Source organism: Kwoniella pini, chromosome 1 (assembly GCF_000512605.2).
Source record: "Kwoniella pini CBS 10737 chromosome 1, complete sequence".
NCBI classification, from domain to species: domain Eukaryota; kingdom Fungi; phylum Basidiomycota; class Tremellomycetes; order Tremellales; family Cryptococcaceae; genus Kwoniella; species Kwoniella pini.
The window spans coordinates 161778-185859 of NC_091716.1; the positions used below are offsets into that span (position 1 = coordinate 161778).

At 39.3% G+C, this 24082-nt stretch overlaps 11 protein-coding genes across 11 annotated transcripts; 4 read left to right on the forward strand and 7 right to left on the reverse strand.

Annotated features, from left to right (window-relative positions):
* Window positions 1-115: 115 nt before the first annotated feature.
* On the reverse strand, window positions 116-1283 carry I206_100071 (uncharacterized protein; the record flags this gene model as incomplete). The annotated part of the gene is made up of 3 exons (XM_019159570.1): window positions 116-881; window positions 958-1052; window positions 1149-1283. The coding sequence occupies 3 exons, from the start codon at window positions 1281-1283 to the stop codon at window positions 116-118; spliced, it is 996 nt and encodes a 331-aa protein (XP_019007434.1).
* Window positions 1284-1562: 279 nt separating this feature from the next.
* On the forward strand, window positions 1563-2762 carry I206_100072 (uncharacterized protein; the record flags this gene model as incomplete). The annotated part of the gene is made up of 8 exons (XM_070202120.1): window positions 1563-1583; window positions 1658-1672; window positions 1738-1760; window positions 1825-1930; window positions 1990-2288; window positions 2365-2474; window positions 2563-2657; window positions 2718-2762. The coding sequence occupies 8 exons, from the start codon at window positions 1563-1565 to the stop codon at window positions 2760-2762; spliced, it is 714 nt and encodes a 237-aa protein (XP_070058221.1).
* Window positions 2763-3051: 289 nt separating this feature from the next.
* On the reverse strand, window positions 3052-4254 carry I206_100073 (uncharacterized protein; the record flags this gene model as incomplete). Its single annotated transcript, XM_019159572.1, has 6 exons — window positions 3052-3109; window positions 3189-3327; window positions 3429-3621; window positions 3805-3986; window positions 4048-4125; window positions 4191-4254. 6 exons carry the CDS (start codon window positions 4252-4254, stop codon window positions 3052-3054), a joined length of 714 nt encoding a protein of 237 aa, XP_019007436.1.
* Window positions 4255-4611: 357 nt separating this feature from the next.
* I206_100074 (uncharacterized protein) lies at window positions 4612-4926 on the reverse strand (the record flags this gene model as incomplete). The annotated part of the gene is made up of 1 exon (XM_019159573.1): window positions 4612-4926. One exon carries the CDS (start codon window positions 4924-4926, stop codon window positions 4612-4614), a length of 315 nt encoding a protein of 104 aa, XP_019007437.1.
* A 669-nt stretch (window positions 4927-5595) lies between these two features.
* I206_100075 (uncharacterized protein) lies at window positions 5596-6270 on the reverse strand (the record flags this gene model as incomplete). The annotated part of the gene is made up of 2 exons (XM_019159574.1): window positions 5596-6073; window positions 6185-6270. 2 exons carry the CDS (start codon window positions 6268-6270, stop codon window positions 5596-5598), a joined length of 564 nt encoding a protein of 187 aa, XP_019007438.1.
* A 1374-nt stretch (window positions 6271-7644) lies between these two features.
* Window positions 7645-8860, forward strand: I206_100076 (uncharacterized protein; the record flags this gene model as incomplete). Its single annotated transcript, XM_019159575.1, has 7 exons — window positions 7645-7765; window positions 7880-7967; window positions 8045-8108; window positions 8160-8301; window positions 8387-8509; window positions 8586-8641; window positions 8702-8860. The coding sequence occupies 7 exons, from the start codon at window positions 7645-7647 to the stop codon at window positions 8858-8860; spliced, it is 753 nt and encodes a 250-aa protein (XP_019007439.1).
* A 359-nt stretch (window positions 8861-9219) lies between these two features.
* On the reverse strand, window positions 9220-12939 carry I206_100077 (uncharacterized protein; the record flags this gene model as incomplete). The annotated part of the gene is made up of 17 exons (XM_070202121.1): window positions 9220-9275; window positions 9330-9431; window positions 9498-9559; window positions 9615-9647; window positions 9701-9758; window positions 9812-9916; window positions 9971-10215; window positions 10278-10452; window positions 10510-10579; window positions 10638-10759; window positions 10816-10999; window positions 11053-11065; window positions 11124-11211; window positions 11350-11565; window positions 11666-11775; window positions 11842-11939; window positions 11995-12939. 17 exons carry the CDS (start codon window positions 12937-12939, stop codon window positions 9220-9222), a joined length of 2682 nt encoding a protein of 893 aa, XP_070058222.1.
* Window positions 12940-13299: 360 nt separating this feature from the next.
* I206_100078 (uncharacterized protein) lies at window positions 13300-14566 on the forward strand (the record flags this gene model as incomplete). Its single annotated transcript, XM_019159577.1, has 7 exons — window positions 13300-13563; window positions 13623-13817; window positions 13875-14001; window positions 14059-14144; window positions 14201-14269; window positions 14327-14418; window positions 14473-14566. The coding sequence occupies 7 exons, from the start codon at window positions 13300-13302 to the stop codon at window positions 14564-14566; spliced, it is 927 nt and encodes a 308-aa protein (XP_019007441.1).
* Window positions 14567-14963: 397 nt separating this feature from the next.
* Window positions 14964-19042, forward strand: I206_100079 (leucine-tRNA ligase; the record flags this gene model as incomplete). Its single annotated transcript, XM_019159578.1, has 10 exons — window positions 14964-15020; window positions 15085-15414; window positions 15493-15850; window positions 16012-16297; window positions 16352-16610; window positions 16661-17130; window positions 17189-17806; window positions 17867-18043; window positions 18109-18676; window positions 18785-19042. The coding sequence occupies 10 exons, from the start codon at window positions 14964-14966 to the stop codon at window positions 19040-19042; spliced, it is 3381 nt and encodes a 1126-aa protein (XP_019007442.1).
* A 487-nt stretch (window positions 19043-19529) lies between these two features.
* On the reverse strand, window positions 19530-21270 carry I206_100080 (uncharacterized protein; the record flags this gene model as incomplete). The annotated part of the gene is made up of 8 exons (XM_019159579.1): window positions 19530-19672; window positions 19750-20023; window positions 20105-20191; window positions 20309-20385; window positions 20445-20461; window positions 20521-20560; window positions 20788-20889; window positions 21219-21270. 8 exons carry the CDS (start codon window positions 21268-21270, stop codon window positions 19530-19532), a joined length of 792 nt encoding a protein of 263 aa, XP_019007443.1.
* Window positions 21271-22177: 907 nt separating this feature from the next.
* I206_100081 (uncharacterized protein) lies at window positions 22178-23629 on the reverse strand (the record flags this gene model as incomplete). The annotated part of the gene is made up of 5 exons (XM_070202122.1): window positions 22178-22453; window positions 22543-22808; window positions 22872-23144; window positions 23230-23496; window positions 23590-23629. The coding sequence occupies 5 exons, from the start codon at window positions 23627-23629 to the stop codon at window positions 22178-22180; spliced, it is 1122 nt and encodes a 373-aa protein (XP_070058223.1).
* Window positions 23630-24082: the final 453 nt, after the last annotated feature.

A 24082-nucleotide genomic window follows, 5' to 3' on the forward strand; every position in this document is an offset into this window, starting at 1 on the left:
ATTGTCCGGCAAGCCAAGCATGAGATTTAAGGATATATTATATACATGTGCAATAAGCTAAGCTATCCCAGTGGGTGATACGGCATCATATACAGGACCTTCATCTTACAGGCTGTTATCGCCGCAGCTCAATAGGAGGTCTATCGAATTGTTTCCTTGTAATTCGTATATTATTTCCACTTTCATGCTCTATCCCATTTCCCATTGGTATAGTTGGACCGATCAAACCATGCTCTTCTTCATCTTCGTCATTCTGGTTATCATTTACGAAATCAACTTGTGTTCTCTTCCTCCTATTCCTTTTATCTGATTTTCTTTTATGATTATCGGGAACTTCAACTTGATGACCTTGATTTGCAAAGGGAGTATATGGAGCAGAAGAAGAGGATTGAGCAACACCCATCCAATATCCTGCCCAATATTGAGCAGTCATTGCATATCCTAAAGCTTCTTCTTTATTTATACCTCCAGGTGGATATACACCTAAAGAAGGGAAAAGTTGGTCATACCCTCCTCCCCCGCCTTGGTTATTTGATTTAATTGGATTTAGATTGTTTTGATTATGGCCATTGGGTAAATCCCATTCTGCATCTTCATCGTATTCATCTTCCTCTTCTTCCTCATCATCTTCCTCATCTGAACTATCTAATGGACCTAAATCAATTGGTCGATTATTTGGTGAACCAGGTTGATATATTGGTGAAGCTCTTCTGTCAATACTTTCTTGAGGTGCGTAAGGGTTAAGTACATCTCCGTTGATATTACTATCACTCAATTTCTTGGTCCGTCTTCTTTTGTTAGTGTTTTGAGTTGTTTGAATAGATGTTGAAGTGGACGCTTCAGCTTCAGGTTGATTTTCAGGTAAAGAGGCAGAATACCAACTAATTGAGTAAAATTTGTCATTAGCGACAAGACAATGATAGATAATCCTGTTATATTGAGGCAGAACCTACTCACGATGTACCATAATCATCTGCTCCAGGTAATTTATGTCCAGCAGCTAAAGCAGCAGTTGCTTTATCCAACCATGATCCAGGTCCAGGATGATGTACCTATTCCATCAGAAAACAAGTCAGCTCACAGTCCCTTTTGCTCATTGATACACCTCCCCAAGCTAATTCATAAAGATGCACAGTGTTTACACTCACATGAAATTCCTTCATAGCTGCCTCACTAGCTCTAATTAATTCTCTATCATCCCATGCACCTCCTTTTCTCGTATCGAAGGATAATTCAACAGTACCCGATAAAGGTGTTAATGTCATATCTTCGTCTCCCGACATATTTCCTGTTCTTCGTCTTGTCGAGGTCTATTCTGGTGATGTACGAATTCGTTACAAAAGTCTTGATCATCGAAGGATACATCTCAACATCATGACATTGACTTTTGGTGATAATCGGAGATATAGTTGATCTCCATTCTGAATTTGCCACCTTACTCCTACGTCATCAAACATTTAACCCTCCAGCAATAACCAAAACAATTCGAACATCTTCATCTATATTTATATCTATCGCTATCTCTCTTCACACTTATTCAAGTTGGTTTCAAACAGGGCAAGATGGCATCCTCATTACCACAAGTAAGTCAGCTTCATTCTTAGTCTCCCCTTAGGTGATCAGTGAAGCTGACCACTGTTCATTGTCCTTCGTTCAGTACTACTCCATCCTTGTAAGTTCTTGATTCTGCAACACTCTGCAAAACCCTATGACTGACAATGTATCTCTCCAATGTAGAATGTCTCACCCAAAGCCACAGCGTAGGTTCAAATTTGCCTTTCTGTTGGGCTTATCACCTACTAATGCCGGCTCGTTCTGTATTAGGGACGAAATCCGTCAAGCCTATAAAAGAGAGTCACTTAAAACTCATCCAGATAGATTACCTGGAAATGCTACTCCTCAAGAACGAAGGAGAGCGACAGAACGATTCGTAAGCCTTACATTGATTTCAATCGTCAATCTCTAGCTCATTGTCGACTCGAACTACAGCAAATAGTCTCAGATGCATACTACGTCTTATCCGACCCATCGCGTCGAGCAGAATATGATGCGTTATTCAACTCTCGACCAAGTTCAGCGTTTACAGATGATACTTCATCAGAATTTGAACAAGAACAAGCATCTGGTAATTTCTTTGAGAATTTCGCTCAATTCTTCCAAAATGCAACTGGTACAAGTGCACCTAATTCTGGACCAAGTGAAAAGGCAACTCCAAATTCTGGATCTGCCAATGGAGCTAGAGCTAGACCTGATGCTCATGGAGTATTTGGAGATGTTTTCGAAGAAATGTAAGTATTTCTTCCTGGTTTATCAACTACCGGTCGCTTTTTTTTCGTTTCATAGCTGACGAACGGGTTGATACAGGCTTGCTCCTGAAGTAGCTCATGTAAGACCATGGTGGTCATGGGTTGGAGGTGCTTCTGGCGCTGCGATAGGTTATATAGTTGCGAATGTACCGGGTGCTGTAGCAGGAGGTAGGTCACTTTTTACTGTTCAGTTTTTGGATGTCGCCTGGTTGTCATGATCGATTTAACTGATTATGATCTCATGGTGGGATTTTAGGATTCGCTGGAAATAGGTTAGGTGCTATACGAGATGCTAAAGGTCGAGCAGTAGGAGAGGTATTTAGAGAATTAGGTGCCGGTCAAAAAGCAGAAGTGAGCTGTCGTGTTCTGTACGATCCCGCGAGCCGCATAGCTCATATAACGTTCGGATAGATATTGAAAGCTCTTGCATTCAAGGTGTTGGGAAGTATGAGTTAGATAAGTGATTTGAGGGATGTGTCAGGTGAGCAGCCGAGAATCTTGCCAAGAAGTATACTCTGGTAGCTCATTGGATATGATGTGATAGGTCTGGAAAGCATCTCTGGTGGCCGGGCCGTTGGAGGTGTCGTAGTCTTTCCGAGGGGAATTATTTGTTTGGACCTATCATTTGTATAGATACCCTTTTACTCCATACATGTAGGTAATCAATGCTGAGCGTAATGCATGATTGTGATTTTATATCGTTACTGACAGGAATCATCTATATATCTATGGCGCATCTGACTTTTTATGGGGTCTCATCGATTTGGAGTTGTACTCTACCATCCTTGACTTCGAAAGATACTCTAAGCATTGTAAAGGCACGTCAGCATGATACTCTTCGAGTTCTAGCGTGCAAGTGCACAATGGCTGCAAGCCACTTACTTGGACAAGTCAGTTACTATCCATTCTGCACCTAAATTTTGTAATTGTTCCCTTGTATGCGAAGTACAGGTAGCTAAAACTTTAGCTCCTGAAGCTACACCTGATCTTACTCCGGAAGGAGCATCTTCTACAACGATACCTAGATTTACAAAGTCAGTTTTATCATTTTATTTAAAACTTGGTCTCTCTTTCAATTCCAGATTATGATGATTTAGAATTATAAAAAGATTTAAAACTTACAATCTTTTACATCCACGTCTAAAGCTTTTGCTCCTGTTAAATAAGGCTCAGGATGAGGTTTACCTTTAGTAACGTCATCTGCAGTTATCAATTTTGGTGTTTTAGGTATACCTGCTGTTGGTAATGCTGCTGAAGCGTAGGTATTTGTTGCGGATGTTACGATTGCCCATACTGGTATAGGAGAGGTATTGAGCTTTGAAGGTAGGAAGAAGGAGAGTTAGCGGATATGGTAAGGTGATAATGAGGAATCAAGGCGTTTAAGGAGGAGAGAGGAGGGAGCCAATGCAAGAGGATATGTAAGAGGAGTGAGTACAGCGCGAAGGGCAGGTGAAGAAATGATTAATTGGATTGAATTAAAAGCCAAATGATTACCCACCTTATTCAACAGATTTAATACATTAGGCAAAGCTATTAATCCATCTTTTCCAGCAGCTTGTAAATCTTGAGCTTCTTTCACTATCATTCCTTCAAATAATTCAACAGCATCTCTTAATTCTATAGGATCTGTTATTCCACACCAGTTCTTCATATTATCTATTGTTCGTACACCGTGAGAAGCTGAATACAATATGACATTAATGACAAAATCGTATAGATGATTGAATTTCGTTATGCTCACTTCTTAAAACTTCATGTAGATCCAAATCATATTCTCGTGCGAAATATGCCCATGTAGCATTCACAGCAGGAGTGGAATCTGTGAGTTTTAAATCAATCAATATGAATTTATTTGAAAGTGGGAAGATTAGATTTATGACATACCTAAAAGTGTTCCATCCATATCAAAGAGCAAAGCTCTGACATCGGCAGTCTTGATGTTGCTCATTGTTGTAATGCAATCCGTTGATGATGAATTTTGTAACGTAAGCAACTATATGTTAGCACATGAATGAATGAATGAAGAATTAATAAAAATATATGTTTAGTTATCTTGGTAAATTCATTCGCTGAAAATAGGATATTGATTATATAAGCGGTTAATCTGCTAATCTTTTAATCTAGAATCCTTTTGCACTGCAATTGCAATCTTGCATTCAAATGTTAACTACTAGTACTGAGGCTATGTACACGATCAGACGTGGGAGAGTAAATCTGCAGAATGATGAATTGGACCTTATAAGCTATATGATTTAAATCAACCGAGCTATCCGATGAAGACTGGATGCTTTTAGAAGGATATTAATCATTTCCTTCCTTTCGTAGAGAATTCCGAAGTTTTGCCAGATTCACCACGGAATTCCGAGTTGTGCCCCTCTCGATGGGCGGTTTCAGGAATGTAGATTTGTCCGTCCTCTACGTCGCCAAAGACATCATCTTTATTTACCCAATGTTCACCAGCCGTATAAACAGTGTAATTGTCGGTGGGTTGGTGAATCGGACAGGTTCCATATGGGATGGGATAGTTGCCAGTGGCGTTTGACACGAGAGCAGAGCCGGTGTTGGTCATCGTCAAATTGGATTGATCAGCACCTTGTGCTCCATATATTTCATTGTGCATTTGGCTTGCGATGTAGGCGTTAGATATTGTACTGGCGACTACCCCTGCCACGAGGAGGGGCGTAACCCATTTCTTCTCTTGACCATCGGTGCCCTCAAGACATTGTGAACAGTATGGGCAACGTATTACCTCTATTGAATCCTAGGACTCTTTCATAGGCGTTTGGGTGGTAGGTTGAGTAGACATGATTAGACTATCTTGATATGGTCATCGAATTAAGTAGGAATAATGGGTGATTTAGGTTGGTACTTGTTGTATCGAAGATCGAAGATACGTTGGGAAATGAGAAATCTTTGACAGGCTTGTGACTAAGCCATGCCTTATATACACATTCGAGTAGCTCGCCTTCGCTTGGACAGCTTCTATTCAAAAAAAGGGACGATTCCCTCAAAAGATTAGTGATACCACAAATCACATCAAGATTATACGTCATTCACTTTTGGACCGATCCTTTCATATCAATGAGTACACCTCTGACCTCAGCTTCAAGCTCTCTGATACGCTTGCATCCATTGATCGAAAACAGAAGAAATCTATACATTCAGACACGGGAATATACATAACGATTGCAGTGGATCAGGGAAAAAAAGGAAGCATAGCAGAACAATTATGAATAATGTCTGAGCTAATCTGTGAAGTCAATTACCAGTTAAATGGATAGAGGCTCAATCATTTGCCTTCTTGTGAGGCATCTTGCGAGACTTCGGTGTCGCTGTTCGCTTCTCTGCGAAACTTGTCTGGAATATTATCGATGATGATGATTTCCTGACCTTGCTGGGGAGTATCGTCCTTACTTCCAAAGAATTGAGGAACTAAAATAATCTGAAGCTGTTCTTTATCCTGACTATTTTCTCCAACAGCTGGATGATCAACGAAGGTCGGAGATTCAGAATTCTCATCAACGGTGGTACAATTGAGTGTAGCATCTTCAATCAGCTTTGAACAGTGAGAGCAGATAGTACCATTTGCGGTTAGAGTGGAAATGTCAACACGAGGGGTTTCTCCAAAAACTTCTGTGAAGGCCTTGTGACCTTGCCAGCCCAAACATGTGGCGTGGAGCGCGATCCCTCCATAGATCACATACTTCTTCATTGAATTTGTGCCGGTAGTGGAGTCATCTCTGTCGCTAGTGGGAGTCATCCTATTACTGTCGGTTCAAAATGTCAGCCTGTCTGAAATCACTGCCCATAACTGCGTTACATTGCACAAAAAGCGGCCGACGTGGCATAACACGAAGCCCTTCTAGACTCGAACTTACTCAGTAGAGGCAGTCGAAGAGGTGGGGACTCTCCTCCTGTGCTCAGCCCTGAGATATACGAATCTTGAATTTCTGCGATCGGCCATGTTGAATTGCCCAAAAGATGATAAAGATATCCGGGAATACTTGGAAAGCTAGAAGGAATACGGGTTCTTGTTACGAGAACTTCGAAGTTTGATTGTATGAGGTGAATTGTGATGTGACGAATATTTGTGGGAGGGTTCAACCCAATCATGCCTTATATACCATCTCGCAATCTCGAGCACCCACTAACGCTCTTGTAGCTTCTACTCAAGAGAAAGGATGGCCTGTCAAAGGTTGAGTTGGACAATATATGACATCAAAATACTACGTCATTCGATTATTCGACTATCTCTTCACTTGTAGCGTTTTAAGGCAGCTTGTCACTACTCACTCGCCTTCTATATCTGACAAAGGATGCTGTATTATAGGTCAAAAGATTGTGTTACAAGTTGCAGAGTCAAAAGGTGGTTACATTCTGAGACATCTATTTTGGTGGTTGAATTGGATTTTACTTCGTGGACCCAGTATTTTGGGTTTCAGGAATATTTAGGGGCTTTCAGGTACCCTGCAGGACACATCACGTTGCTGCTGATCGGGTGCCTGACCTAAACATCGCTCCTCCCTGGATGAACAATTCAACCGAAACGACACGTGCACGACCTCGATGAAGACCTCCTGTCTGTTAACGCAAAAGCAGGAACCAATGACTGTTTGACCTTGGTCAGGAAGCTTCGGGACGATGTCCTCACGATTAAAATGTCAACAAATCTTGTCGATAATCAAACGTTGTTAATAAGCAATTGTATGCAGATTTATCCCTATATAAGACTCCTCCCACCCTTCTTTCACATTTGTTTTGGCTGTTCCAATCCACCTTCATCGACCTCGACTGCATGTGATCAGTACCATGTACATTATTCCACTAGCTTTCGCCCCTTTACTTGTCCTACTCAGAGTTGTGATAGCTGCAAGCGACCTTGTTTGCAGCAATATCACACCCAAGAGCGAATTCTGAATATATCCGCAGATCACGGTAATTCATATTTCTTGCCATCATCCAATAAACCAAAAATGACCCTTTTTTTCTTCCGATGGCCGACGCCCTCAGGGTAAATTCAGCACACGGAGATATCAGGGTTACATCCTCGGATTGGTTTCGCGTGCCTGATCAGCTTCCCCGTTGATCTCTTGTTGAAAATATGGGTCTCCTAGAGTTGCATACGATGGCTTCATATCGTTGTGCAACAGAGCAAAGCGACCGGGATCAAGTAAGTCTTCTTCCTACAAAGGGGGTAAACAAGACTGATTTGAGCTGAAAAAAATGGGTATATATATAATAGTCAGATAGATTGACAAAGTTGAACTTTCATCTCTCGCAACAAAACGTCAAAGTGAAAACATCGCCTTGTTAGCAATAAAATACCCTTTTTTCAGAGATGTTCAATAATATCATCATTAGCCTACCCCTCGCCTTTGCCATTCTTGGTTTATCATCAGCAGCTGTAGATCCGGTTTGCGCAAATGGTCCAGGTGCTTTGGCAGAAAATTTTCATGGTTGTAAGTGTGGCTTCTAGTATCTTATTTTTGTTTTCTTCACTTTTTTTTTTTGGGAAATATCTTTCAACTGTTTCATTTGTCTAATCTGCTCACTTGTTGAATTTTACAATACAGGTCCAGACACAAGTGCAAATGGAGATGGTCTTATAGGTGTAGAAATTATATCAATTGCCATAAACAATATTATTCAGCTTCAATGTTTGTAAGTTGTAAAGTAACGTGCGTATAGTATTTAATGAAAATGAGCTAAATGTTTCCTGAATATTTCTTGTCGATTAGATATCCACCTCCATCTGATGGTACCTCACAATACAGCTACGAATGTAACTATCAAGCAACAGGTGTAAGTTAAACATTTTCAAGGTCTTAATAAATGTTAATGATTTAATTTTAGACCATTGATGATGGGATCCTATCTTTTCATCCTAGAAGTGACAATTCTGACAATTGTCGTAATTACAATTTTCAAGGAACTCCTAATCCTATGAGCAGTCCTGCACCTCAAGCTGTCACTAAAAGGGATACGTTGTATGATCGTAAGTTATCATTTGGAAATCATGACATGAAGAAACAATGTATAATTCGCTCATAAATCTCAAATTTTGTAAAAAAATTCCAAAGGTCCAATTTATAGATGTTCAGAAACCAATAATGATAATTCAGGTACTGCTTATGGTGCAGATCAAACTAACGTTTATCGTGGATCGTATCAAACAACCATTTACGGAGACGTAGTTTCGTACGGTGAATTGAACCAGGCATACCAATGTTGACTTCTGAGATAAAGCTTACAATTTTCTGTGATTTGTTTTCAATTCAGCGTGCGCATATAGAAATAGGCCTGCCCGAACCTATAGTATTTGTTACTACAATGATGTGAGTTAAACTGAAATTCAATGAGGGGATGCTAATATACTGTTTTCTTCCCCTAATTAGGCTGGAACTTTGTATCATTCTAGTCTGAACGGCTTCCCTGATTGTCCCAATCTTTGTTCAATCACTTACCCAGATAGAAGAAGAAATGATCATCCTAGAATTAGGAACAATCAAGCCAGGCTCAAGAAGAGACTGGCTTTACCTCAACCATCAGAGTAAATCGTGTCGAGATTTTAATTTTATTTTGGGAATTTGTTTTGCGGATGGTTCACTTATAATCGCTTGTTGATATCGAATGCATCTCTTCTATAGGTGATTAATTCTTAACAAGAGATTTCAAGCTTGAGCAAATGACCGGGGGTCGGATGAACAACGTTGATCTTTGTAGCAATCTTGATGAAATCAATCTTGTATGACTACTGGACATCGTGAATTCATAATTTCGTAATATCAATGACAATGACCACAAACCGTATATACAACCGAAACCTAAGTACACAGTGATATGTAATTGGTGGATCAAACTAATCAGAGTTTAAATGCTACTCAGAGTTTAAATGCTAATCAGAGTTTAAATGCTAATCGGAGTCTGAATCCTCATCATCCGGATCTTGTCTCGTTCGTTTGAATAATTCTACCACAGAATTATCAGTAAGAGACTTGTAGAATTGGGGTCGATGAACCTTACTCATAATGTCATTCATTGTTAATTTCATAATTCCCTTTGCTCCTTCACCGCTCAATGCGGCATTGGCCAATTCTCTCTTGTTATTCTGTAGTGCGAGTATACCTATAACATTTGATGATTATCAACATTCTCCTCTGGAGAACTCGTGTCGGAGAAACAGGCACTCACGATCTTCTACTGTCTCTTCGATGGTGAGTTTAAATATATTCACATCGAGCTTTTGTCCCAATCTATATTAATTTCTGTCAGCTGGTTGTCCGACTGCACGGGTCTCGTCAAGCTGACCTGTGTGCTCTGTCGAATGCTTGATCTTCCAGCCTGCACATGTTCTATCAGCTACAATGTTGAACAAATGCAGCAAGCTAGCTTACGCGGGGTTCCACCATAAATCCATCAAAACCACATTATTGCAGCATGTCAAATTCAGTCCTGAGATTACCCTGATCAGCTTCCAAGCATGAGACCAGAAAACTAGAGCTTACCTGTACTTCCAGCTTTGAAAGATATCAAAATCACCCGCGTTTCAGGATGATTCTTTATCTTATTCAACGATTCTTGACGCTTATCATTCCTCATAGAACCGTCATCTACATGATGCGTCAGCTTAGCACCAAGTACACAGCATGTTTTTCGAAGCTTACACCTGACGTAAGCAATATTATCCTTTTTCAAGAATGGCTCTATGAGATCTAGAAAACTAGTGAACTGCGAAAAGACAATCGTCTTTTCTTTGCTCCCGGATCGCTCGTCGATGTCCGACAATAGCTTCAGTAACATTCTAATTTTGGCCGAGATGGGTGGTAATCCGCCTTCATTCGTTTTGACTTCAGCTTGTTTCACTATATCCGCACATCCTTCGCAATGAATTGAAGTTTGGTCTTGTAATCTGGATAACATAACGGTATATCAGTCATATGCACACTCCATTGGGGGGAGGTGCTCACTCACTTGACGAAACACATTTGACAAGTCTTTCCCCCAGCTACACCTAATCCACCCAACAGATCGGCAAGTTCATCCGCTTGATCTGTAGTTTCCACTTCCTTAGGCTGAGTTTGGGCGTCACCAAGCGCATCGGAGTCCGTGGTGAGAGACTTTGTGACCAGGGACGGATGTACACATGCTGAATCCCTCCTCATCAGCTTGCTCATATTCGACACGATATTTATAGCTGACACACCTTGGCGAAGTCTCAACAACATGGTCAACACTGAAGTATAATTCGCTGCAGCCGTGCCGCTTTTGACGAACTGCAGTCATGTCAACCATCAGTTCATCGCTCCAAAATTTCAGGAATTGCTAACTGACCTTGTTGAACGTAAATTCCGTTTTCTTCTCGAGCGCATCGTAGAAGGCTCTTTCCTCAGGATCGAAATCACACGGAGTAATTCTGACCGTACGCCCCGGCAGATTGAGAATCTTTTTCCCGTCTGTCGTGACATTCGTATATGAGCTTAGGTGTTCCAGCTAGCAACCCTACACCTACCTATCGTGGCATCCTTGGTCCTCCTCAACATGATTGCCTTCAAGATGACATGCAATCGCTTCATTGCCAATTTCGTTCGACCGTCCTTGATCAATGACGATATTCGATCTCGGAAATTGTCCCAATCATCTAGGGGTTTAGCTCGAAGGAATTTGAAGAGAGAGTATAGCTCCTCCACACTGTTCTGTTTCGGATGCGTAAGCGTGCGCGTCCACTCGTTGCCCAATGCGAACTTACTTGAATAGGGGTACTATGACAAGGAGCCAATGTGAGCATGATATCTTCATGTCATTGTCCGATCAACTCACCCCGTCAAGCACCATCTGTACTTAGCTTTCAACGCTACTGCAGCTTTGGCAGCTCGCGTATTCTTGTTTTTGATATTTTGTGCTTCGTCTACGGGTGGCTTATCAGCGGCAACGCAGCAAGTACGGCAGAACCTTGAGATTAGGGGCCTGATCACGGCAACTTGGAGCGGATTGAGGCGAAAGGAAGACAACGAGGGATCGCCAAGGCAGCAAGACATGCACGTACCCACAACAACCCTTAACCATTTTACCTCAAAGAGAGGACAAGCAGCCTTTTTAGCCTTTTTAGCTTTTCCAGCACCTTTTCGACCAGTCTCGACATCAGAATCGGAATCCCCCTCGTCTAATCGCTTTTGTGCTGTCGTTTCGAAAACCCCGAATTCTGAGGCAACTGTCTGGAAAGTCGTTATAATAACGTCAAACTTTTCGAGAGTTTTTCCAGCTACATATCGATTCGCATTATCAGCTTAGCTTTGCATAAGCCCAGCAAGACGTGTTTCCAGAAGAAGTGCGATGATTTAGCAGAACATAAGTTTACTCACACTTTGTTCTACTTGGTCCATGGTGTGTGGTCACTTTCAACTGCCCAGGTTTGGTCTTGGTCTTCGCTTCCGTTGCCCACTGTTCCATGACAGCAAGCGGAGCGATGATCCTAAGGGATCAATCAGCACTAAATATACACCATGAGAGACATGCCGGAAGGAAGGGAATCACTCACAAAGTGCCAGCTTTGAATCCTGCCCTTTTCTCCGCTAAGGTCGTTTTGCCTTCCACGATCCTGGCTAAAGTTTGTACAGTTTTCCCCAACCCCATATCCTGTAAAAGCGAGTCAGCCAAATACCCTTAATCTTCACCAAGGCTAACAGCTCACGTCAGCTAAGATCCCTCCGTACTTCCTTCCAGTTTCTCTTCCTCGCATCCATCGAACACCCCGAACTTGATGCGGCATCAACTTCATTCCATCTGCAAAACCCTCTATGATATCATCTCCTTCCTTGTGTCCTTCATCACCCATCTCGTCTTCCCCATCACCTATTGCACCACTAAGAAGCTCCTGCATGTGCTTATCAGCATCGCCATTATATCTTTGATAATCTTCCGCAGTGATCGGTACTGCATCAATGTTGAACTCTTCTCTAGGCGTATCATCTATCTCTACAGGAATAGTATGTTTCGTTACGGGTGGTGGAACGGGCTTATTGTGTACCAAGATTGGATTAGGTTGTCCATTTTGCACCCATGCTGGCCATTGTTCGGTCGGAGGGAGTGCGGATTGACGAGAAGATTGGGAAAAGATTTGCTTCGGTTGAGAGATGGGCTGGTATTGGAAGGCATTAGGTGTAGCGGGCTTTATGTAACTGCTGTATCCATTGGGAGTCGAATGTTTAGGTTCACCATGTGTGGGTTGATCTACTCTTACTGCTTGGCGATGTAGATGACCTGAGGCAGCCCAAGCTGGGGTAGATGGGCCATTTCTGTTACTTGAAGATGACTTTGATGACTTTGAAGCCTTAGAAGGTAAGGAGGAGCCGAAAGTATCAAAATTCAATGGATCCATGATTTTGTTTGCAGAGGAAGAGGGCATTAATGGATTAGGATTGCTGTACTGATTTAGTGACAGCTTGGAAGCTTCGTAAGGTGCATATCCATTTACTCGCGGCAGAGTATTCGATGCGACATTAGATCGAGCTATGGGAGTTGGAGATGATTGGGGTGAAGGGGAAGGTGAAGATGTCATGTCGATTACGGCGTGGCGAGGTTTTGGGTGAGCAGATTGTTGAGGAGGTCTATTTTGATGCAAGTGATAGCCTTCCATTATGTAGTCGTTGTTTAGATCAGATCATGAGAAATGTTGAACGAAGAAAGTAAGGGTTAAGATGCTCTAGGACAGAAAGTTGAATGATATAAAGGGAAACATTTATGCATTGATCATGATTTGAAACCAGTTTGTTGACATTATTAATTCATTAATTCCACATTAATCAAAGCATGATATTCACGTGGGTTTATCATCGGTTTACGTAATATGACGTTGCACCATTTAAACGTAAAAGGTTCCTGTTCAAAGCCGAACATGGAGTGACTACCTCGGAATAACCCAGCATTCTATGCCTTTTATATTCAATATAGTATCGAATTCGTCAAGCAAAGAAAGGATTACGAAACTCCAGTCAAGATGGTCCTGTCCGTGCACACTCGAGGATTTTTCATCGCTACAGATTTACCATATAGACGTACCGTGCAACAGTTACAATCGCAAATTATTCAAGTCAGAATCAGAAGTCATCATGTTGCAAGACAATTAACATCACTTAGTAATAAGAAGAATGCCCCTGGACGATTGGCCATACGATATTTGCCTACATTGATAGGAAGAAGGCACTTGAGCGACAAGCCTTTACCGAAAGATCAACCTAATATTCCAGCCTCGTCATCTATTGTTTGTTCATCTTCTTTGCTCTCCATTGGCCATGTACCCGGCTAAAATCTGATTTGTAGGAACCCCAACCAGCCACTTCTATACCACCATTACCGGCATCAGACGCAGTCGAGTTACATGAATCACCTTATACAATTCCAAATGCTTTAACATTAGCAAGAATACTGGCATGTCCGTTTTTAGGATATACAATCGTGGAAGGAGATTTTGCTTGGGCGACTGGTATATTGTTTGCCAGTGGAGTCTCAGATTGGGTGAGCATAGATTTACAACCATAAATCCCATATGGCTTACAAAGTCAATTGGAACAGCTGGATGGATGGTTAGCTAGGCGGTATAATTCCCGTTCGGTTCTAGGATCCATACTTGACCCAGCAGCGGATAAAGCTTTGATGACTACCTTAGTCGGAACTTTAGCTTGGTCGGGCTTATTACCTTGTAAGTCAGCTTTATTGCCCATGTAAGTTGTGACGGAAGCTAATGATTGTTTGATAGTACCACTAGCCATATTGATTTTCGGAAGGGATTTAGGATTATCAATCTCAGCATTCTATTTCAGGTTTATCTCGTTACCTAAACCAGTACGTTATACTTGCTAAGATCAATTGTGTTATCAGCTGATATATTCGCCTTTCAGCGAACTCTTAAAAGATACTTTGATGTGTCTATACCTTCTGCTGAGGTAAAACCTACTCAAATCAGCAAGGTAAGCTTTTTCCATACTTCGTAAACTAAGCCACAACAAGCTAACGATATTGTGTAGATCAATACCGCTCTCCAACTTTTGCTGATGGGTCTGACTACAGTCTCTCCTTTGTTAGGCTACTCTATAGCTATACCTCTGCAAGCATTACAGTAAGTCGGCTCAACAATGTTTGGTGATTACCTCACTGATAAGCCATAATTTAGGTGGACTGTCGCCGGTACAACGATATGGAGCGGGTTCAGTTACATAGGTAGATCAGGGGTGAAAATATTACAGCAGCCTGGTAAGAAGTTGTAGTAGTGCAAGCTGTTAGATAATCATGCATATGAGTTCCCTAATTTGTATACCAAAACAAGGTCAATGAGATAAAGATGTTAGGATATTGATAAAATGCCACGTCATTAAAATATTATCTGCTATGACCGGTTGCTGGTGAAATGTCCCAACTTTTTCTGAATAACCGACTCGTTAAAGATAAAAAAACAAGTACTATTGTAACCTTCTCATTTCATACAAGTCGCAATCATCTTACTATCACCTCTCGTACAAACATAGACGAGGGAAAGAGTATACTCGTCTCTCGTCATAGAACAAGATTTCGCGCTTTCGGCAAATCATCCCGAACGCTTTATCTCTTATCACCAAAAATCAACTTTCTTTTAAAACAGCTCGGACTATAGGACAAACTCGCAATATGGCAGCTGCAGTCAATCACGATGCCAAAGCTGGTTCAGTAGTAGTCATGGAGAAGGTACGTCAACTTCCACTTTCTTCTATAAACTTCGGCTTTTAGCTAATGTGATTGTATTGAATAGACGGATAAGAGAGATTATTTGATTGCTCTCGAATCTTCAGCTCAAAAATCATGGTCTACCTCTCAATCATTTGAAGCTAATCCACCACCTCTTCCTGAAGGAATTAAATCATATGCTGATTTCTTCGCTTCTGGTCAATCTATGGAAGAATTACAAAAGAAATATCCAAAATGGTTTGGTACTTTTCCTTATGCGTATATGAATGGTTCTCTTCATTTAGGACATGCTTTTACAATTAGTAAAATTGAATTTGCAGCTGGTTTCGAAAGAATGAGGGGTAAAAAAGTTTTATTCCCTGTAGGATATCATGCTACTGGAATGCCAATTAAGGTAGAGTTTTTTTATACAAGATAAAAAAATGTATTATGAGATATAAGAAAGCTGATAGGAGTTTTATATTGATTTTAGGCTGCTTCAGATAAATTAATAAGAGAAATGGAACTTTTCGGAGAAGATTTTTCAGGATATAAAGAAGATACAGAAGAAGATTCTTCTACATCTGCACCTCCTGTTCCAACTACAACAGCACTTCCAGCAAAATCATTAGAATCTACAGATCCATCAAAAGGTAAAAAAGGAAAATTAAATGCTAAATCAACTGGATTAACATATCAATTTCAAATTCTTGAATTAATTGGTGTACCTAGAGAAGAACTTAAAAAATTTGCTGATCCTTATTACTGGTTAACTTATTTCCCACCTATCGCTAAGGAAGATTTAACAGGATTAGGAGCTAGAGTGGATTGGAGAAGACAATTTTTGACTAGTAAGCATCGTTGTCTTCCCTCTCACCCTACCACCAAGTTGGAATTTCCCCTCGTGGATGAAAATCCGCCGTCAAGGCTGGGAGCATTTCTGAAAATAAGGATCATCTGCCGGTTTGCAGGTAGAAGAATAAAGCTGATGAGAATGTTAAACCCTTTCTAGCTGAAGCAAACCCATACTACGATTCTTTCGTTCGATGGCAAATGAACAAACTTTACCAACAAGGTAAAGTGAAATTCGGTAAAAGATATACAATCTACTCGCCAAAAGACGGTCAACCATGTATGGATCACGATCGTCAGTCTGGAGAAGCCGTTAATCCCCAAGAATACACCGCTGTTAAGATGGAAGTTCTTGAATGGGGACCAGAAGTTACAAGTGAGGTCAAGCAAGCTGTAGGAGGAAAGAAAGTCTGGATGGTAGCTGCTACTCTTCGACCGGAAACCATGTGAGTCAGTCTAGGCAGATTGAGTCGAGTATAAACTGACAGATATCTGAACAGGTACGGCCAAACTAATTGTTTCGTCGGACCCACTCTCAAATACGGTCTCTTCGAATCCGCCCACAACGAACTTTATCTTATCACCGAACGAGCTGCCCGTAACATGGCTTTCCAAGGTATCTTTGAGGGTGAAAGCGGGCGAGTAGAGAAAGTTGCAGATGTTATTGGTTCAGAATTGCTTGGTACTAAAGTTGCACCTCCATTCGGTATTGCTAAGGAAGTTTACGTTCTTCCAATGGAAGGGGTTCTCGCTACCAAGGTAAGCTAAAAACAGAAGTGCTTTTTAACTCAAGCTTATATCTCTATCAGGGAACCGGTGTGGTTACCTCCGTACCATCCGATTCACCAGACGATTACCGAACGCTCATGGACTTGAGAAAGAAAGCTGAGATGTACAAAATCAAACCCGAATGGGCAGCTGTCGACCCTATCCCTGTCCTCAAAACCCCTAAATACGGTGATATGGCCGCTGAATTCCTCTGTAACGAGCTCAAGATCCAGTCTCAACGAGATAAGGATAAACTTGCTGAAGCAAAGGATTTGACTTACAAAGAAGGTTTCTACAACGGTGTGATGGTTATTGGTGACTTCAAAGGTGAAACTGTTCAAGATGCTAAACCTAAAGTCAGACAACAAATGATCGATGCTGGACTTGCTACCGCTTATGCTGAGCCTGAAAGCGAAGTCATTTCGCGATCCGCCGATGTATGTGTGGTAGCTTTGGTGGATCAGTGGTATCTCGATTACGGAGAGGACAGCTGGAAGGCTTCTGCGTTCAAGTAGGTAACCAATTGCTATAGATATTATTATTATCGGCTAATCAATTTTGTATGTCAGGCTCCTTGAACAAATGAACACATACCAGACCGAAACTCGAAACGCTTTCGAAGCCGTTCTCAACTGGCTCAATAAGTGGGCTTGTGCGCGATCATATGGTTTAGGTTCAAAACTCCCCTGGGATCCTGTATGGCTCGTCGAGTCTTTATCCGATTCAACCATTTACATGTCATATTACACAATTGCCAACTTGTTGCATGAGGACATGTTTGGTAAAAACCCTGGACCTTTAGGTATCAAACCTGAACAAATGACTGATGAAGTATGGGAATACGTCCTTGGATCTGGTGAATTACCTGAAAATTCACCCGTCGAGGCCGAGAAAGCCGCTCAACTTAAATATCACTTCTCCTATTTCTACCCCGTTGATGTCCGATCATCAGGTAAAGATTTGATCCCTAACCACTTGACTTTCTGGATCTACGTTCATGCTGCGCTCTTCCCTGAGAAACAATGGCCCAGAGCTGTACGAACGAATGGACATTTGATGTTGAACGGAAAGAAGATGTCCAAATCAACTGGAAACTTCTTGACCATGAGAGAAGCTACCAAGAAGTATGGAGCAGATGCCGCAAGATTCACCCTTGCCGATGCGGGTGACGATATCACCGATGCAAAGTAGGTCGATCTCGACGTGTTTACTTACCCAGTAATAGTTGTATTGACTTGTTGATGCAGCTTCGAGGAAACCGTCGCCAATGCTGCTATTCTTCGATTACATACTGCTTGTCTTTGGGCAGAGGAGATGAAATCGATTGAATCTACTCTTCGAACAGGCGAATTCAACGAATTCGATAAAGGTTTCCAAGCAGAGATGGATGCCTTAATTGAGTCAACTTACAAATACTTTGATCAGTAAGTGATCAGCTGGGCTTTTATATTGTGTCGATGATAATTTAACAGATTTGGTTATTTTTTAGAATGGAATTCAAATCTGCACTTAAATCAGGATTATACGATTTTGAAAATGCTAGAAATTGGTATAGATTAATTTCAGATCCTTCAAATGGTGGACAAGGAATGCATAAAGAAATGGTATTTAAATGGATTAGAAATAATACATTATTAATTACACCATTTACACCACATTATTCTGAACATATTTGGAAAAATGTTTTAGGTGAAAAAACAGATATTCAACAAGCTAAATTTCCAAAAATTTCAAAACCTATTGAAAAATCAATTTTAGAACAAAATGAATATATGAAACAAGTTGTCGATAAATTACGTTCTGCAGAATCAAATTTAAATAAAAAAAAAGGTAAAGGAAAATCAACAACAACATATGATTCAAATAAACCAAAACAAACTAGAATTTATGTTGCTGAAAATTATCCTGAATGGCAAGAAAAAGTAATTGATTTAATTAAAAAATCATATAACCTAAATGGAATAAAAGAAATTAATGAAATTAAATTAAGAGAACTTTTATCTGAAAGTGGTTTAATAAAAGATAAAAAAGTTATGCCATTTGTACAACAAATTAAAGTGAGTGAAAAAGATTTTTTTTCAATTTGAAATTGTTAAATCATGAATTGAATGATTGACTAATTGATGTTGTTTTTTTTTTTTTTTTTTTTATTTTGATAAAAATAGAAAAAATTACAAATTGAAGGTGAAGATGCATTTGAAAGAAGTTTATCATTTAATGAATTAAATACATTAAAAATTTTAATTCCATATATTAAATCTTCTGCTAAATTTACAAATGTTGAAGTAATTTCAATTAATGAAATAAAAGAAAATTTAAAAAATAATAATAAAGAAGAATTATCAAATAAAGAAAATTATGATTTAATTAAAATTGAAAATTCTCAACCTGGTTTACCTGAAGTACAATTTTGGAATGAGTAAATAAAAGGAAATTTTTTAAAAGGGAAGGGGAATAGAGATTTGATATATATATGATATATATATATATATATAAATATAGGAAAAATGCTTGCATCTACTTGAATTTAGAATATATGCATTTTGATGAATTCAACAGAGTTTAGATTAGAGTGAATTATTCATCAACTTTGTATGCTCAATCACAAGTAGATTCTACATGTGGTCATAATCCCTCGTGAACGAATGAATAAGATTCTTGGTTTGAATCCAGGCATAATTCGGAAAAAAGATCAAATCCATCAAATCATAGATCATAACTAACTAAAAAATATATACAATATCAATCAGGAACAAAAAAAAAAAAAACAAGAAAGGGTAGAACACATTTAGATCTTTAAATTTAAAACTAAATTCAAAGTTCACTTGAAAGCAGATTTTTCTGTAAATCATTACACACACACAAATCCATCATATCACACAAATTTATCCGAATTTTTTTTTAATAAATTTAACAACATCCACCTTTCTTAGCTTGTTGATTATCACCAAGATTAACATTATTATTTTCATTATTATTTGTTGATCTTCTATTATTACCTGATGAGGTTGTTGTTGGTTTAGGTGAAATAGTATCAAATGGAATTGTTTTAGCTATTATTAAAAATTTTAAGATCTTAGCGATTCCTTTTCAAATCATTTAGACTAACTAGAATCCCAAATAAACTTACCAATTTCGGTAAATATTTCTCCTACATTGTGACCAGTTTTAGCGGATGCTTCAAAAAACAATAAACCGCTCTCTTTAGCATATGCCTCTGCTTCAGCAGTAGGAACTTGTCTAATATCATCACTTGTATTTTCTTCCGCAGGAGAAGGTGTAGTTTCTTCTTCTTCTCCTTCTTCTGCATCAACTTCGTTATCTTCTGTCTCTTCCTCATTCTCTTCTGTTTTCACTTTTGTAGGTTCCGTCGGTTTAGTTGTGGAGTCAGAAACTAAATCAACCTGTAGGTTTTACATATCATGGGATCAGCACGACAATCTCAAGCAAGCATGGCTAGTATATAATACTTTAAGCCAACATACCTTGTTACCGACCAACGCAATCACGATATTGGCATTTGCTTGTCTCTGCAATTCCTTGACCCACGCTTTCGCCTTTTCGAGTGATGCCTAAGGGTTAAATGCAGTCATCAGCATTATTGCATCGCAAGCTCGCGGTCCGCAACGCTAACCATTGGAAAATTGCTTCCAACTTTTTGGTAGCGTCGCAAAGACATTTTGACTTACAGCTTTTGTTATGTCATAAACGACCACAGCAGCTTGAGCATTTCTATAATACATAGGTGCGAGGGAGTGGAATCGCTCTGTTCACGAGTGGAGTCAGCTATATGACACCTCATCAATGCGTCAATTTTGAGCTAACCTTGACCAGCGGTATCCCTGTAACCCGACATTTAGCATCACCTTCATTATAGCATGAATTACACTAGCTGACTTACCAGATCTCGAATTTGACAATCCTGTTTTCTAGACGACATTCTGGAAATCAAATGGAACCGTAAGCGATATAATGCTTCACAAAACTTCTCTCATACACCTCGTATTGCAAAACGACCATAATGAATGCGAACAGGATTGGTACCCATTTCAATTATTCTTAGTCGTTGCCTCTAATTATAAACGGAGCAATCCTTCCTTTTGGACAGGCTTGATTTTCCTCGTTACACCGTTTGATCTTAACGAAAGGAGGGAGATCATTCACTCACTTTGTGTCAAGAAAGCAGCACCAATAGTTGGTGAAGTATTTTCGTTAAAATCACCTTGACAAAATCTAAGTACTAATGAAGATTTTCCTACGGCAGCTTCGCCTGAATGATGTTTGAGTCGATCCGTAAGTTTGTGAGTGTGGTGAGTGTGAAGATTAAAGAGAAAAGGAAATTCATGACGAAAATGTTTGTAGATGCAGATGAAGGGTTTATAATTGGAGATACACGTTGAGAGTGGGAAGTGAAAGGGTGGCGAGTATGATAAGATAAGACCAAGTATAATTAGCACTTCGACATTCACATTAATTAATCAATATCGAAAATTATAATCCCATGATTATAATTAGTTTTCTATCATACACCTTCTTTCTTGCATTTATTACTTTTTCATATTCGAAGGACCAAGTCAAAATGAAAAGAATATAACTTACCTAAAAGTACTAATTTAACTTGTACAGCTTTAATTGGAGTTTCTTCAGACATCTTTGGATGATTATATTTTAATGATTTTCCTTTTTATACTTATCAAACAATATCTCAAATGATGAATTCTTCCTTCTCCCTTAGGATACTGATTTACTTTGACTAATTCAGATATGAGTGGATTTATGTGAATTCAATTTAAAAGGCTGTGTTAGAGTTGGAGATATTTGATATCAGTCTCAAACGAAGCTCGACTTGATATCAATCAATCCGATTTGTAATAGTTGTAGTCTGACAATGAATGATATAGGATGTTATTTTAAAATAAGTGATTGAATTGATGAAAGGATTAAATTAATTACTTATCAAATACAATTTAGTAGTTGAACAATACTCCAATGTTAAATGTAACATATATAATCGAGTGGCCATCATCAAGTACTTACTTGTATGACTGTGCATTAGTATCCCGCTTTAATTTATGTAATTCACCCATTTAAACAAATTAAAACACGGCAGTACTGGGGTAATCCTAATCGCATGACTGGGTTAATTAGTAGACTGACGAATGCCAAATGCCAAGTACTATTCAAAAATATTCTACTACGTATGCATCAATGCAACTTCACATAAAAAATTAATGCACATGAATGCTTTAGGATAATAATATTGATGATGATGATGATGATGATGATGATGATTTTTTCCAATTTATCAAGTAAGTAAGTAAGTAAATTATCAAATTTTAAAGAAATAAAAAGGGAAAGATAATTGAAAGCGCGTATATGATGAATGTTTCATTTTTTTTATGGATTCTTATATAATAATAAATAAACTAGGAAAATATATAAAAAAATTCCTGTTTAATTTGATTTTATTTTTTAAAAACAAAAACTCTCCTTATCTTCTTCAAATTTGAGTGAAAGAATAGAGGAGGTAAAAAAACAAAATGATATGATGAGCTTTTTTAAGCACCAAGAGCAGGGAAAGCATTTGTATCATTTGCGTTAATACCTGCTTGTCCACCTCTTCCACCTCTTGCACCACCACGAGGTCCATTTCCACCTCTTACACCACCTCTTTGTCCACCTCTAGCACCACCTCTTCCACCACCTCTTCTTTGTTCACCACCTTCTCTGTTATCTTTTCTAGGAGGTCGGTTAGGTTGAGCAAAAGTTCCATCAAATTCAATGAAAACTTTTTCCTTTTTAGGAGCTTTAGCTTTGGCTTCAGTGTTCTTGGACTAAAAGAGATGAAAAAAAAAAACGAAGATAATCAGCTCTTTTATTTCAATAATGATTAAGTCAGACGAAAAAAAAAAAAACTACCCACTTTACCGGAGAAGAATTCCTCTACACCAGATCGGACAAAAGCGGTACCTTCAAGATCACCTGAAACGGTTCTAGCTTCTTTCTTTTCAAGACCTGGGATTGAAAGAGCTTGTTGAGCTCTTTCAGCAAGGAAATCATCGTATGATTTGGTAACTTCCTCTGGTTCCTCTGGTTCAGCAGGAGTAGCGACTTCTTCAGCAGCTTCAGGAGCGGGAGTTTCAGGTTGAGCTTCTTCGGTTTGAGCATCCTTTTCACCTTCAACTTCATCTAAAAAATCAATGATAAAAATTTTAGCTCTTGAAAAATTCTTTCAATGATCCACCAACTCACCCTTTAATTCAGCTTCACCGGTGTTAGCACCCCATCCGTGTTCAACTTTCTTTTGAGAATCAGTTCCACCATTTTGGTTTCTTCTCTCGAATTGTCGTCTTTCACCAGCTTGAGCAGGAACTTTACCACCTTTGTAGTGACCTGAACCGTAAGATGAGTGACCACCTGAAGTAACGTTTCGGGAAGAAGCTCCTCCTCGAGCAGGTCGGTTTCCTCTTGGTCCTTTGGTGTGGGCATCTCTTACAGTTCCTTGATTACCTTTTCTTGATGGAGCTGGGGTAAGAGAAGAGTGTATTTAGCATATTGGGGTTTGTTTTAACGGAAGAGGATTATCAAAATGAAAAGAAAACAAACTTACGAAGTCTTTCACCATCAAATCCACCGGCATTTTCGGAACCCTCAACGTTACCTTCTGAAGAAACAGGACCAGAGTTTCTAGGTTCAGAAGAAGTATAAGTAGCTCTTGGTCCACCTCTTGTAGGGTATGAACCTCTTCCTCTTGCACCTTGACCTGAAGATCTAGGTTGAGATCCTGGAACGGATCTTTGAGGAGCAGGAGTAGATTCTTTTTTAGCTGGAGCAGCGGATTTAGCTGGAGCAGGAGACGAAGTTGAATCTCCGTCGTCTAAAATTTTATTTTTACATTTTAGTTTTAGTTCTATTTCAATTTAGATTCCAATAATGGTTTTTTTTAAAAAATAAATAAATAATGACTTACCTCCAAGAAGGTCGAAGATGTTCTTCGACACAACCGACATTTTGATAGTTTATTTTTAAACTCCTAAAGTTGCGCCTTTTGGCGTTTTCCTATGGAGTCTGTAATGGGTATGGTGGGTGAGTGAGTAGGTGAATAGAAGTAATAAAATTGTTTTATTTTCAATTATGTTATCGAAATTTGATTGTTTGAGATTATGATTATATTTGATGAATTTTGTTGAAAAAAGAAAAAAGTAATTAACAATGAATGAATAATATATCATCAGCCTTAAATCCTTTTTGAATTGAAGTCTTAAATAGTCCATCTATATTCTATCCTCTTTCAACCCTTATCCCAACGTTAACAAATCTACTATATAGCCTTTTATAGAGCTCAAGGTGTTCATTCCAAAACCAACTCTCTGAACATTCTTTCCAATATCCCATTTCCATATAAGACAATCCTTCCTTCCTATTTGTATTTGACTATACATTGAAAATTGAAAACTCACCTT